Here is a 14,596-nt window from a genome sequence, read left to right on the forward strand (position 1 = left end):
ACCACTTCCCAAAATTTTTTTGTCCTATATCTTGGTTTAAAAGAAATAATAGTGTAGCACATTTTGGTTGGGTTACTTACCGGAGACAATAATATGTAGTACAAGTTACTTAAAAGTTTATTTCAGTGGGACTTTTCGACAAGGGTTTAACAAATCAATTAACATCTGAATGGTTAATACTGCATAGAGAGAGTCCAAACGTCTCTCCATAATAAAATGTACGGTGTAATTGTCCTCCATAAAATTGTGTCCTGTGTTTTTCTAGATGAATTACTAAATGCCACAAATACAATTGAACTGGTTTAATGTAAACATTTATGTTGTAAATTGCGTAATTTCACAAATATAATTACAATTCTAGTGGGAGTAACAGACTGGTCTACAGACAGTAGTATATTTTATTAACATAACCATTTACACCTTATAAAGATATATACCTCAAGCTATTATACAAACATTGTAAATTCTAATTACAATTACACAGAAACTTTCACTTACATTCTTTATACATAAATAGAAAGTTGCTCAACAAGAAAAATCTTAAGTCAGTTATGCTAAGTTCCCACTGTCCTGCATGCTTTATCATAGGATTGTTCCTATTCATTCCACGATCTGTTACGTGCAGATATGTTCGAATACGTTTCGACACGATTGCTACAAGTGATCTCAATACATGAGAAGACCTGGTAGGATCACCACCATTACTCCACGATTAAAACCACGATTTCAATTGTAGCGTGAATCGTGATAGTAAGAACCCAGCATTAAAGGGACTAGATCTCAATCTGAAATGAAATGGGGTTTAACCCCCCTAACAAATAAATCTACATAAAGCAGGCTTTCATTGTGGTTTATAAATGCTGATAGATGAGAGAGAGAGAGAGAGAGAGAGAGATGGGGCTTAACGTCCACTCCACACAAACTAAGTCAACATTATTTCAGCTGATATAATATGTAACATTAATTGATGATATTAAACTGACAAATCAATGAAAATAATTGTTTGTTGAATATTTTTATATGTTTATTACAATTCTGAGGTTTAACTGTGAAAATCTAATCTAGAAATACAACCGTTTCTTTCATTTATTTATGGAACTGCTCCTTTAGTTGAGTTAAAATGTTAAACTATATAGTTGGACACTTTGATTTTATTAAGGGAGAGAGAGAGAGAGAAATGGTGTTTAACGTCCACTCGACACAAACTAGGTCATTTTGGGACTAACATATGGTTTAATTTTATTTCAATAATTCGCTTGAGCATAGGGGTCTTTAGCAGTGGGAGGAAACCGGAATTTTATTAAGGAGAGAAACAGTAGCGCTTTAGCACTTGATACATGTAAATATTGATTATCCCGATCTACAGAAAGACGATATATTTATATTTTATACTGGTACATCCCCGGACAACCTAGTAAAAAATTTAAATGCGAATGATTTTGTTACAGAGGCAATAATCTGGTGATTTATAGGATCATCTTTATTGTAATAATCTAAACTAATATCTGTGACTGTCGTTTGTTTGTCTGTTCAGGTTTGGTGGCTACACTAAGGCACACTGGGCCCTGTTTCACAAAATCTTAACTAAAGATAAAATCCAAATTTTAGTAGAAACTTCAATTTTGATTGGCTAAGCACTAAAATCAGTCTAATATTATCCAATCAAATTACTAAAATTTGGATTTTATCTTAGTTAAAATTTCGTGAAACAGGCCCCAGATCAGCAGTGAATATTCGCTAGGCCACGACAATCACTGATAAGGGTGACAAATTAAATCCTAAAACATTTTTTATGTGTTATAAAAGTAAATAAAGATGTTTGGAGTATTTGTAGGTAAAAATTATTTCCTATTTTAATGTAAATTGGTATCAAATTGAGTAAAAGGCGCCATTCTACTTAAATCAGTAACGTCTTATGTAAACAATGCACGCGCCATTGAGCCAATGATTGACGGCGCGTGATATGATGTCATGTGTTGAAGGCAGTCATCTTTTACAGAGATATTAGAAGTCTTTTGTAATACTCTATGAAACAGATTGACACCAAGGCTGTTCCGAGGCTGAAATTTAGTGTATAGGGGTAGCTCCAACTGGCAAGTAACATAATCCTGGTGGTGTTAGACTACTGCTTTCGGTTTTAGCGTTATACTACTTTCAACCCGTGCAGCGCTGATTCATCCGCTAGTAATACTTATTTGTATGGCAACTAAATTGGACATTTGATACGCAGGACATGCAAAAAATAGAATTGTACATGCTACTTTGTAACATCATTGAATAAGGACACTTGGGGAATGTTTACAAATCGCTATATATTATTAAAGTTGATTTTATATTATAAAAAATCACAGGGTTTTATTTAATCCAACTTTGATCTTGACACTATCACCTTAACTATATATAGGTACTAACGTCAACATAATATTATATATATATAGGTACTAAACTAACTACATGTATAATATTATCTACAGGGCACAATTTTATGGCTATATAATTACACAATTTATTAATATGTAACATTTCGACCAGGATACTCCTGTCTTTAAAAAGCAAATGAGAGAAAGAGAGAGAGAGAGAGAGAGAGAGAGAGAGTCATTTCGGGACTACCATATGGTCGGCTAGGCGTTCTCGACCAACACCAGGATCGAATCTAGAACCTCCTGGTTAGTGGGCGAGAGCCTTACTGGGCCACCGCGGCTTCCCCAAAACCAGACCATCGTCCGCTGTTCAATAATCAATAATTGGCCAATAATCAATACTGCTATATTAACGTCCACTCATTTCGGGACTAACACATGGTTCAAGTGATAGTATCCAATCTTAGCACTCTAGTAATATATCATAAATCAATTGCTAAATGCCTCTTAGGGATAAAAATCAAAGTTGTTAAATTTCAACTGTATTTCATTGTTATTGTTGCTGCATATTCTGTATTTGTCTACTATTCAAATGGGGGGTGTGTGTGTATCATAAGGCCTGTCATCGAGTCAACTAGCTTGGTTTCCATTCTCCGGTTGTATGTGACAAGGAGTAGGGTTGCCTGTCCAACCTTGTGGGTTTTCTCTGGGTCCTCCCGTTTCCTCCCACTGCTAAAGACCCCTACGTGTAAGTAAATTATTAAAATAAAATTAAAAACCATATGTTAGTCTCAGTGGAAGTTAAGCCCCATCTCTCTCTCTTAGTAATGTAATGATAAAATTGTGCCTTGTGTTCATATGTTTAACTACTAAAATGCTGATGAAAGAAATTATAATATTATCTGATTGATAGCTGGTTAGTTTTTATTCCTTTCTGCTTTTTTTTGTTAACTCATTTTAAACTAATTATATCTTCCTAGATGTCAACAGTTCTTCTTGGCTCACACACTGGGGAGCCTAGGATACCAGTCCTATGGCCGCTTGACTACCATGCCACACTACACATGCAGTGCTTCGTAAATAAAATGGGGTTTTAATCCTCTTCTTGTCTCTACAAAGCAGGCCAATAAAAAGGACTGTTTTACATCATGGAGACATTCAAGAATCTAAATCACATCACTAACCTATTCCGTAACTCTTTGATTCCTGACTATCACAATGTAAGTGTCTTTTTATTATTTCTTATCTCTTATCATGCCTAGTTAGGTTTAATAATCAATTATTCAAAAAAAAGATGTTGCTTAATTTAATTAATCAGACAAATCAAAATTATTTTTCTGTTTTTCTTTTTAATTTTTTTTTCACCTCAAAATGTTTTTCTTTTTTTCATAACAAAACTTATTTAACTGTAAGTAATTATCTTAATAATATAAAAAATCATTTTTTTTTTTAGTAAAAACGTTTTCTTGAATTTTCTTGTCTTTTTTGAAAAACTACAAAACCAACAACACCACAGACACACAGGCCAATAATAATTAAAATTATGACAATAAATAATTTCCAGCCCGTTAAATTTCCAGCTATATAGGATCCTTTATTTTCATCAACACGATCTGAAACATACAAAAAAATAACTTTATAGTATCTTCTAAGAGCCTTATTAAAACAAATGAAATGAAATAGGGTTTAACATCCTACTTTTCTGCAGAGACTGGATTATGAATATAATGAGTATGAGGGAAATTTTGCCCGGACAGTGGCTCTATGTCATGTGTACACAGGAACTCGTTTTCTGTCCCATCCGAACAACTAGACACTATCCGAAGCCTAATTAAGCTGTGACAATAATATCAACATAAATGAGCGTATCATTAGTATTGTTCCTGAATTGATTAGTAACATCAAAATTTATTTGAATTTCCATATACACCTAAAAGTATAAACGACTACTACATTGTAGTGATCTCACACATATTTAAATATCAATAGTTTTTCACAGCTATTTGAAACTAATGGATTTAATCTGCTTTTTGTTTCCTATGAAATATTTACTAATATTAATTCAACAAAATGAACTAATTGAGTCTGAACAAACGTATCAAATTGTGAAGATTTTTCTGTCTATTTGTAAAATAACTTACCTCTGGGAGATTCCATATTTTTGGCTGCTGGATAACCTGTATATGGTTCACTGTCTTTCTAGAAATATTTAATATACAACAAAATAAACAACAACGTCACTACAGAGTTGATATTACATCACACAATGACTTTTTAAAAGCCCACAAAAAAACTATATTATTTCAATTAACCATTTAGCACTCAGACTGCCCGAAACTCTCTCGTCACATGCACAGTTGTGGCACATACAAGTAAATCTAGTTCTATAATACAGAAAGCTATCCATATATCTGAGGTTGTTTGTGGCAGTCTAAGGCCCAGTAGTTTCAATCTGTTTAGGGAAGTACCGGTATGATGAACAGCTAACTGGGGTAATCAATAATCAAATATTGCAAGTGTTAAAGGGTTAAACAGATCAATATCTGTTTTTTGTAAAATTAATTAATAAGAAGAAATACAATCAAATTCAGATTTCATACATTCCCTAGAATAGAAATGTGACACCATTTCAGGCTAAAGTCTGAAAGTTTTTGACATGAAAATAATACAGAAATATATCTAAATATAAACTTACATCTTCATCACTGTCTAATTCATAAAATTTTACTGATATTATATCATGATTATCTGAAAAACACAAAATTATGCAATAATAGTGAGATCTGTGGTCTAAGGGGAGATAATATGCACTTAGGGTTCTTGAACAGAGTTATCTCCCTTTAAATGTCAATTGTGTATAAAAATACTGCCAGTATCTAGTAACATAACAGATATTCACTTTCAAATACTTTTAATATCCAAATGTCATTGATTTAGGTAAAACAATTGGGTGAATTGAAATGTTACTTCGATTGATGGTGGGGCAAATTTAATATGATTAATATATAGATAAAGTGGAATTCAATTTTGGCTTACACATAGACTTTATCTAGACATACAGATTTTGTCATCCCATAAAACAAATCAACAAAATAATAATAATAAAAGGTTATTTTTGACCCAGATCCATGAGAGTGCGCCATTCCAAAATCTACTGTAAAATCATAATTTCAAGAAAAGGAGCTCACTATAACTAAGTATTGATTTTAAGATATTTAGATTTCTCTGAATAATAATAAAATAGTAATTTAGTTTTAACCAAAGAGTTCACATTACATGAATTTTAAAATGCTGTACACAAATAACAATTTAACTTAATAATTAAAATTGTATAAGATAAGAAGTTTATAACTAAAAAAAAAACAAAACTTTTCCGGAAATATTTTAAAAAAAAAAGAAAAGAAAATACAATTGCTTCTAGAATTTGGTAAAATTGCTGCTGAGATATTCATAAAAACTTAAAACTAAAATATTTGAAGGATACAGCCTTTTTATTGACTGGAGTGTAAAAATCATAACACAAATTTGAGCTCTAAGCCAATGAAAAGGCTGCATTCTTTAAATATTCTAATTGAAGCATTCGTAAGTAAGACCCCTGGTCCCTTCATTTTAGGAATATAATATCATAATCGTAAAACTATTCAAGCAATCGTGAGTAAGACCCCTGGTCGCTTCATTTTAGTAATATAAAATCAAAATCGTAAAACTATTTACCTGCTAAATCACCAGTTGCAGCGGAAATACCAAAATAATATCCAACAGGTAATAGAACATCTCGTACTGTAAAACATTCCTTCCATTCATTTTTATTATCTATATCTAACGATACCTGAAAATATTCACAATAATGAGAGGTGAATTCAGGATCTTTAGCAAGGAGGGGGCAGGAAATTTCAGATCTCCATATTGACATTTCGATAGGGCCTAAGGCATGAAGCCAATGACTGAGCAGTCTAGGTGGCGTTCCACAGATAATTTTTAAACATGGAGCGCGGTACATGCCATTTTTGATCATTTCAGGCTTTGGTCCACTCCAAATTGTGCCCAAGCAGATGCGGGTCTGGATCCGCGGCTGGTAGTAACAAAAATATTCACTGACAAGGGGGAAACATGCCGGAAAATTACGATGAACTTTATCGGCCAATACCGGTATTGAACACAGGGCCTACAGGTCAGCCAGCTTTACATGTGCTATACAGTATAATAACAATACTGGACTTGGATCCAATAAATATTCTACTGACCTTTAATTCATTTTGAGCATATCTTATAGCGATATGTGTATCGTAATTTTTATTTCTAAATTGAGCTTCACAACCAGCTAATTGAGTGTGTGTACCATCGTCATCATGGTCGTACGTTAGTGAGCCATTATTTACCATGGCTGATACATAGGGATGTTGATGCTGAAATAAATTAGATATAATATATTCAGTATTTTATTAAAAAGACAGAGGTTGTGAGAGATATCAGGGTTGGAGAGAGCCGCCTTCTTCTATTGAGAGAGAGAGAGAGAGATAAATGGGGTTTAACATCCACTCGACACAAACTAGGTCATTTCGGGACTAACATATGGTTCAATTTTATTTCAATAAATTGCATGTGCGTACAACCGGGGAATCGAAACCATACCAGTTGACTAAAAAACAGACCTTATGATACAGCGTGCACATGCTAACCATTCGGCCATCCAACCCCTTTCTTCTTCTATTAGTGTTGAATGAACGCTTTCACCAACAAGACAAGAGGTCTCTTTTTATTATGCTTAGCGCATGTGCAGAGGTCTGTCCTGTGTCTGTGGGAGGAAACCAGATTATATGAAATAAATCCATAAGGTTGAGGAAGCTCCCCTATCTCCAAGTCACATATGCTCAAACCAGAGATAGAAACCATGACTGAAAGCCAGAACATTTGGTAATATTAGAAGTTGTGGGAAACAGAAGTTTCCAGAGAAAACCAACAAAGTTTAGCAATAGATCCTAATTTTTGTCACACTGGGAAAATAATCCAGAAATCTAAGTCCGGTAAAAGCAGGTGAACTGGAAAAAAGACCACAAAACTAAATCTTTAAAGACAAAATGATGGAGGGACAAGTCGAGAAGGGCAACACTGTATATGGGACTATGACCCTATTCAATATATGACAAAGGGATACTACTAAAAAAACAATATCAAAATGTCCAACATTCAGAAATTTTGCTCAAACTCATACATATAGTCCATATCTTATTCTTATATTCAGGAGCCACAGTGGCTGGCCTGGAGGTCGCGTGTTCGATCCCTGCATTAGCCAAGAAAAATTTCCCTCTGTAGGACGTTAAACCCCATTTCATTTTATTCTTATTTTCATTCTTGTATGTATAAAGAGATTTTAATCTTCTCTGTCAGTATATAACATACAATTATAGATTACTTACATTGTGGGGTCCATTATGATTACTATAGGTATCCAAAAATATAGCTAATCCAACAAATTTATCAGCATTTCCAAAAACATCACCTGAAAGCAAAGGTGGGAAAATTAATTATTAGCATTATTGATTTTGAATGGCTGGCTAGCAAAAATCAATGTACAAGATTAAAAAAATCACCAATAATTACTGGTAGATGGACAGATTATTAAACTGTTTTTCAAATGATGCTGAAAATCCAAATTCAAATGATATTGAAAATTCATATAATATTATAATATTGAAAATTCATATAAGATCGAAAATTCATATATAATATTGAAAATTCATATAATATTGAAAATTCATATAATATTGAAAATTCAAATGAAAATGAAATTTCTTAAATTCAATTAATATTAAAATTATTGAAAATTCAATTAATATTAAAATTATTGAAAATTCAATTAATATTAAAATTATTGAAAATTCAGTTAATATTAAAATTAATGAAAATTCAATTAATACTAAAAATGAAAATTCAATTAATATTGAAATTGAAAATTCAATTAATATTGAAAATGAAAATTCAATTAATATTGAAAATTCAATTAATATTGAAAATTCAAAATTAATATTGAAAATTCAAAATTAATATTGAAAATTCAAAATTAATATTGAAAATTCAAATTATACATTGAAATTGAAAATTCAATTTCTGCTTAAACTATATGCATAATGGGCAACAGACTACACAGTGTAAGAGAGCCATCATTGCTCAGTGAGTGAGACGTTGGCTTGCTAATCTGTAGGTCCCATGTTCGATCCCTGCGTTGACCGGGAAAATTCATTAGGATTTTTCTGCGTGGTTTCCCATTGTCTGTGATGCAGGACTGAGGGCCTTTCAAGGAACAATGTATAGTCATTCAGATGGGATGAAATACCAAGCTCCTGTGTACACATGGAGTGCACATAAAAGATCCATTGGCAGTTAGAATTTGGTAAAAGAGTAGGAAACTGTTTTAAAACATTTAAAAATATAAGCAAAGAAATACAGCATAGAGGTCAAATGTAAATTATTGATTACCCATTTTCATTCTTTGGTTAATATACCATATAGCGAAACCATCACCAAACAAAGTTTTACCAGAACCATGAACTTTAAAATTAACATGGAGTTCCCAATTTCTTACATAACATGGCTGAAAATGAAAAATAACTGAATAACACGGGATACATGTACGTTTCAATTAATTTTTCTCAATCTGGTTAAAACACAGATCCTGTTTCGTTTCGTTTTTATAGTTCAAAATTTCGTTTTACTTGTCTTTACTACACTAGGGTCAGGAAGAGTTGTTATGTAACATGTGTTCTACATGATGTGAGGAATTAGCCAATGAAACGGTCTGTTACGGCGAGTTCTTGGCCTTTTTATGCACGGAACTGTGGATAAACCACTAGAAACGTCAACACCGATTGATTAATCAATGTCTGACGTCATAGGGTCAGAATCCGCCCATTTGACCCCTGACGTGAACTCCCACTATAACTTGTCATATCTTATAATTGACTTATACTATTGTATTTGACTGTTTCACTATCAATTCTTGTAAAAAAAAAATTCTGTTTTGGCATTTTGCTGGTGAAAGGAACTACTAACCTTCATGTTTGCTGCCATGCAAAGTACATGTAAAAAATAGATATTATTGAAATATCAGAATAGCAAAATGGAACAAAAATTTAAACCTGAAAATACAAGTATCTGTGATACTGTACAAATTTGATAGGTTTTGGTATGTTTTCATAGACTTCACCAAGGAAAATAAAAAACATATCTTCAGTCAGAATTTTCCGCAATGATAGGCATCTCAATTTAAATGAGTCACTAACTGACGCGACCTTCTGATTCAAGCCGATCAAAAAAGATTATTTTTCAAAAAACAGAATAATTTCATCAGATTTCAATGGCAAAAATCCACTACAGTGGAAAAGGTTCAGTCTTTACAATGGCAACATAAAGAGAGGACTTAAAAAGGAATAAAACCCCCCAAAAAACAATGAATTATACAGTATAATAGAACGGCCTACATACCACATTATTCCAAATGGCTCCTCTAATACTCTGATGATCTGATGTTAGTCGAATATGTGAATTAGTAACTAGTGTATTACCAACAAAATCCCACAGGGGAACCGACATACCAGAACCTGGAAAACAAACAGTAATATTGAACAGAGAGAGAGAGAGAGAAAGAGAGAGAGATGGGATTTAATGTTCTCTCCACTTAAACTAGGTCATTTTGGGACTAACAAATGGTTCAATTCGTTTGCGCATAGGGGTCTTTCCTTAGCAGTGGGGGGAACCGGCGAACCCAGAGGAAATGCACGACATTGGGCAGACGACACTACTCCTTGTTACATACAAGTGGGGAATTGAAACCATGCCACTTGAATCAATGCACACAGTTAACCAATCGCCCCACCCCACTTCCGAAATTAACAACAGCGTTCATACCTAAACTTATAAAAACAACATGTCCTCCGTTCCAAACTATAGTTTACAAACTACAATGGTCCTCCTACTCACAAACAGATGTTAGAACTTGGTTATCTATGCTGGTCAGTAAAAAATTACTTTTTAATTGGTTGTGATCTAACGATACAATAATATCAGCAATAACGATACAATGATATCAGCAAGCCTGGACATAGGGAACCTGTCGTAGACTTTATCAGACACAAATTATCACTCAATGTATCTATATTAATATTTGTGACGGTTTTTTGTCTGTCTGTTTGTTCTGGGTTGGTGGCTATACTAGGGCTGTCCTGAAGCTGAAATTAAATTGGTGTATCGGGGTAGCTCCGACCGGATAGTAACTTCGGCCTGGTGGCAATGGCCTACCACTTCCGGTTTCTGAGTTATAACCCCCTGGCGAATTTCGACCCTTGGTGAAGCCGGACATCCTTCTAGTATATTATAATATTAATATAAACGTGGTGTGATAAATTGTGTCTGACAATATGTCTGTAATAGCTAGGTGACGCATGTTCAGGTTTGTATACAAATGTATGTATATTATTGGATAATTTGTACTTGACTATGCCCCTCAAAAGGTGATTTCCAGCACATGATTTCGTGTAATACAAGAGTTATGCTCTTGGTTACCACTTTAATACATGTAGGCCCTACTTCCTTTTATAACTTTCTGGGAAAACGCAATTTGAGGGGTATTTTCGACACAAAAACAATACGATTTTCAATTTGTAATGACAAATTGGAATATTATCAATTATCGTATATAAAATATTGTCATATATGAATGAAAATAATGTTGGCTTTTAGCTTAATCGTGATGCCCCTGGATGTTCAAACCCATTTACCCAGAGTGACATTCGCTCAGTCACCCTACTCATTATTTTTAAACAATATGTACATATTTTAAGTCCTGTATTTGAAAGAAACCTTCATGTGTAAAACTTAATTTAATGTTTAATAGATACAGATGATCGTATCAGTAGTTTTCATAGTGTGAAACTGCGAAGTAACTGTTACAGAGTGATGGGATGGCAACAGAATCGTCCAGAAAATCACAAGAACTTGACTGTTTATGGCTGTTGTTTTTTAACATTAGGTAGCAAAAGCAGTAATTCACACCTTGGTACGGCTTTGTCAGTGTATGTTCCCTACGTAAGTAATCTTGGGCATTAAATTCTTCAGCCGAACACACACAATAAATAAATAACAAGAATAACTTCATGTTGCTGTTCACGTAGGCTGCCATCTTGCCTTTGCTAAATATAGCATAGAATTTACTTCCGGTCGGTGACACCGTGTGTTCTGCGATTCGCTGAATTCGTTCAAGCAATAAACTTTCACTTTAGCATTTGTTAAAACACGTGTTGGCCTAGTTAAAAAATATTAAACGGACATCTTGTCAATAACGAAATAAAATCACCCCTGCTTGACCCTAACCTCCTGTGCTTTGACAACCAAATGCAAAGGGGAAACAGTTCGAGTTTCTTCCATGGATCACTGGGAAACAGCTTTTTATATTCCTATATTTACTGTATGGGACTGGGTCTGTTATATAATAATAGTAAATGGATCAATAGGCCTATAAGTATTAGGGTGAAAATACAGGTTTTTTTCCCCTTTGTCAAAGATCGTCAAGCACTGATTGGGGATATATTTTTTTTCTATGGATTGGTGAAGGTGGAAATGCAATTCCTTGAATTGTCTGATTAAGTGGGAGGACATTTTTTTTCCTATGGATTAAGCCCAGAGCAGGTCACGCGTTTTTGAAAGGGTGTCGTACATATGTTAAATACAATCACATATACTGATAAAGCCTACTCATGTCTAGACACTGATTTCAAATTTACTTTTATCGATTGCTTCTTTATTACAGATTTACACAGACTTTTTTACTTTTATCGATTGCCACATTATATGACAGGTTTACACACAAAAGAATAAAATGACGGATGTGTGTGTGTACATATATTTAGATAGTTATTGATTGAATTAACACCTGTTGTAAAGATAAATAAAGTAGTTTATTGATATATTTTACCTCATAATACATTATTCCAATATGGTCACATAAAAACAATAATCTTAAAGTTAAGTAGAATCGATTACATTAAAAAATATACTGTACAATTTACCAGTATAATTAGTACCATGTATAGACATTAGTACCATATATAGATATCATAAATTAGTACAGTATATAGATATCATAGTACCTTATATAGATATCATACATTAGTACCATATATAGATATCATACATTAGTAGGCCCCCTACCATATATAGTTATCATACATTAGTGCCATATATAGATATCATACATTAGTACCATATATAGATATCATACATTAGTAGGCCCCCTACCATATATAGTTATCATACATTAGTACCTTGTATAGATATCATACATTAGTACCATATATAGATATCATAAATTAGTACAGTATATAGATATACATTAGTACCGTATATAGATATCATACATTGGTACCGAATATAGATATCATACATTAGTACCATAAATATCATACATTAGTGCCATATATTGATATCATACATTAGTGCCTTATATAGATATCATATATTAGTACCACATGATGTAGATATCATGCATTAGTACCTTATCATAGGCTAGTACCATATATAGATATCATACACTAGTACCATATATAGATATCATACATTAGTTACATATATATATAGATATCATACATTAGTACCATATATAGATATCATATATTAGTACCTTATATAGATATCATACATTAGTACCATATATAGATATCATACATTAGAAATATACCATACAATTTACCAGTAACATTGGTACCATATTGATATCATAGATTAATAAGAACAAGCGTATTATGGATCAGAAACTGAGTATGGCATCATCACTGCCAGAGATGTACAATTGTCCATGTAACAAGCATGCCAAGTTTCATGTCAAGAAGAACATAACAAAGAATAACAAGATGATTTGTGTTTGTGGCCCGCTTCCTGGTGCAAACATATACCAGTATCATTAGTATACTGATGTCATAAATTAGGATATAGTTTTATAAGAAAACAATAGTGTTAGAAAGCAATGAATGAATGAATGAAATGGGGCCTAACAAGAAATCAATTGTATTTTATTATAAAATGAGACCCTGTGACCCATACATTTATATTTATTAAAATAAATTTTTAATTGCTGATACGAATGCGTGACAGAAATAGGGTTTAAAACATCCACCCAACACAAGTTAATTTATGGCCTCGGTTTCACAAAGCATTCACAGGCTTAACTTAAGAATTTGTTCAAATTGTTTGCCTTATTGTAACTAAAATATAGCCCCTTATAAAACTTTTTTTGTTTTAATGTATCAAATATATCAATAAGAAACTATCTGCAATTTTTTGTGTTTCTGGATCAAAGACATTTCTCATAAACAGTGATTGAAAGTTGAGTAAATTCTTAACTTCAGTCTAAAATTGCTTTGTAAAACTGGGGCCTGGACTAATATTTAGTTAATCTTTATTAGTGCTCTATTTGTTTACTGATGACATGTTCTTGCAACTGGAGTAATATTTAAATTGAACAGAATAAATAAGGATGCTTTATAGAGGGGTGTTCTGATATGTCAAATAAATACAATGTACGCATAATTTAAGTTAAAGATACATTATGTAAGATTTAGATAAAGAGCTAGCCATTCGAAAATAGATAATGTAAAATTAATAATTTGAAAATTTCATTTAAATTACTCTATTGCGAGCGAAGATATTAGCCTTTGAAGGTTTGGCAAGACATGTGCAATAATTTCAACCACCATACTGGTTGATCGAAGCCAAGTCTTGCACCTCCATTTTTAGCTTAAATCAAAATATGGCTGAACTGTATATCTAATCTATTTAATATCGGGGAAATCCGATGCCAACGAGAGTTGATTATGGTCTTGTTTTGTTAATAAATGTCTAATTAATAATTTACATAACATTTCAGGCCTAAAGAAAGACCTGCAATCTGCAGATTTAGCTCTTGCATAATGAATGCAAGACATTAATTAACCTATCCAGACCATAATCAACTTTAGAAGGCATCACTAGCCTGCGATCTGTAGTGGATTATGAGCTGATTTACTGCATAACATTCCTTCACGATTTAACGATTAAATGGATAATCAAGACTATGCTGTTTATCGTACTGACTTTGGTAATGATGAACGAGGCTAGACGGAAATTTCATTCGCTTAGTTCTGGGTTCTTAGTGGATCAATTTGAATGAAATTTTCAGCATATTGCCTTTACATTATCCAGTTTTTAAC

General features: G+C 32.8%; 1 protein-coding gene across 1 annotated transcript; it reads right to left on the reverse strand.

Moving 5' to 3' along the window:
• Positions 1-361: 361 nt before the first annotated feature.
• On the reverse strand, positions 362-11,540 carry LOC126814410 (vesicular integral-membrane protein VIP36). Its single transcript, XM_050539514.2, has 9 exons — positions 11,409-11,540; positions 9,843-9,958; positions 8,838-8,952; positions 7,778-7,860; positions 6,605-6,766; positions 6,075-6,189; positions 5,056-5,108; positions 4,502-4,559; positions 362-3,973 (listed from the first exon to the last, which is right to left on the reverse strand). The coding sequence occupies exons 1-9, from the start codon at positions 11,533-11,535 to the stop codon at positions 3,810-3,812; spliced, it is 993 nt and encodes a 330-aa protein (XP_050395471.1). The 5' UTR covers positions 11,536-11,540; the 3' UTR covers positions 362-3,809.
• Positions 11,541-14,596: the final 3,056 nt, after the last annotated feature.

Source organism: Patella vulgata, chromosome 3, assembly GCF_932274485.2.
Source record: "Patella vulgata chromosome 3, xgPatVulg1.2, whole genome shotgun sequence".
Classification (NCBI taxonomy): domain Eukaryota; kingdom Metazoa; phylum Mollusca; class Gastropoda; family Patellidae; genus Patella; species Patella vulgata.

Bases quoted from the DNA above. Each gene is read 5' to 3' on its own strand.
- LOC126814410 (XM_050539514.2), bottom strand. From the start codon at position 11,535: ATGGCAGCCTACGTGAACAGCAACATGAAGTTATTCTTGTTATTTATT. The intron at 7,861-8,837 runs GTAATCAATAAT...CTTTGCTTTCAG, and splicing joins TAACCAAAGAATGAAAATGG to GTGATGTTTTTGGAAATGCT. The intron at 6,190-6,604 runs GTCAGTAGAATA...GAATATTTTCAG, and splicing joins ATGCTCAAAATGAATTAAAG to GTATCGTTAGATATAGATAA.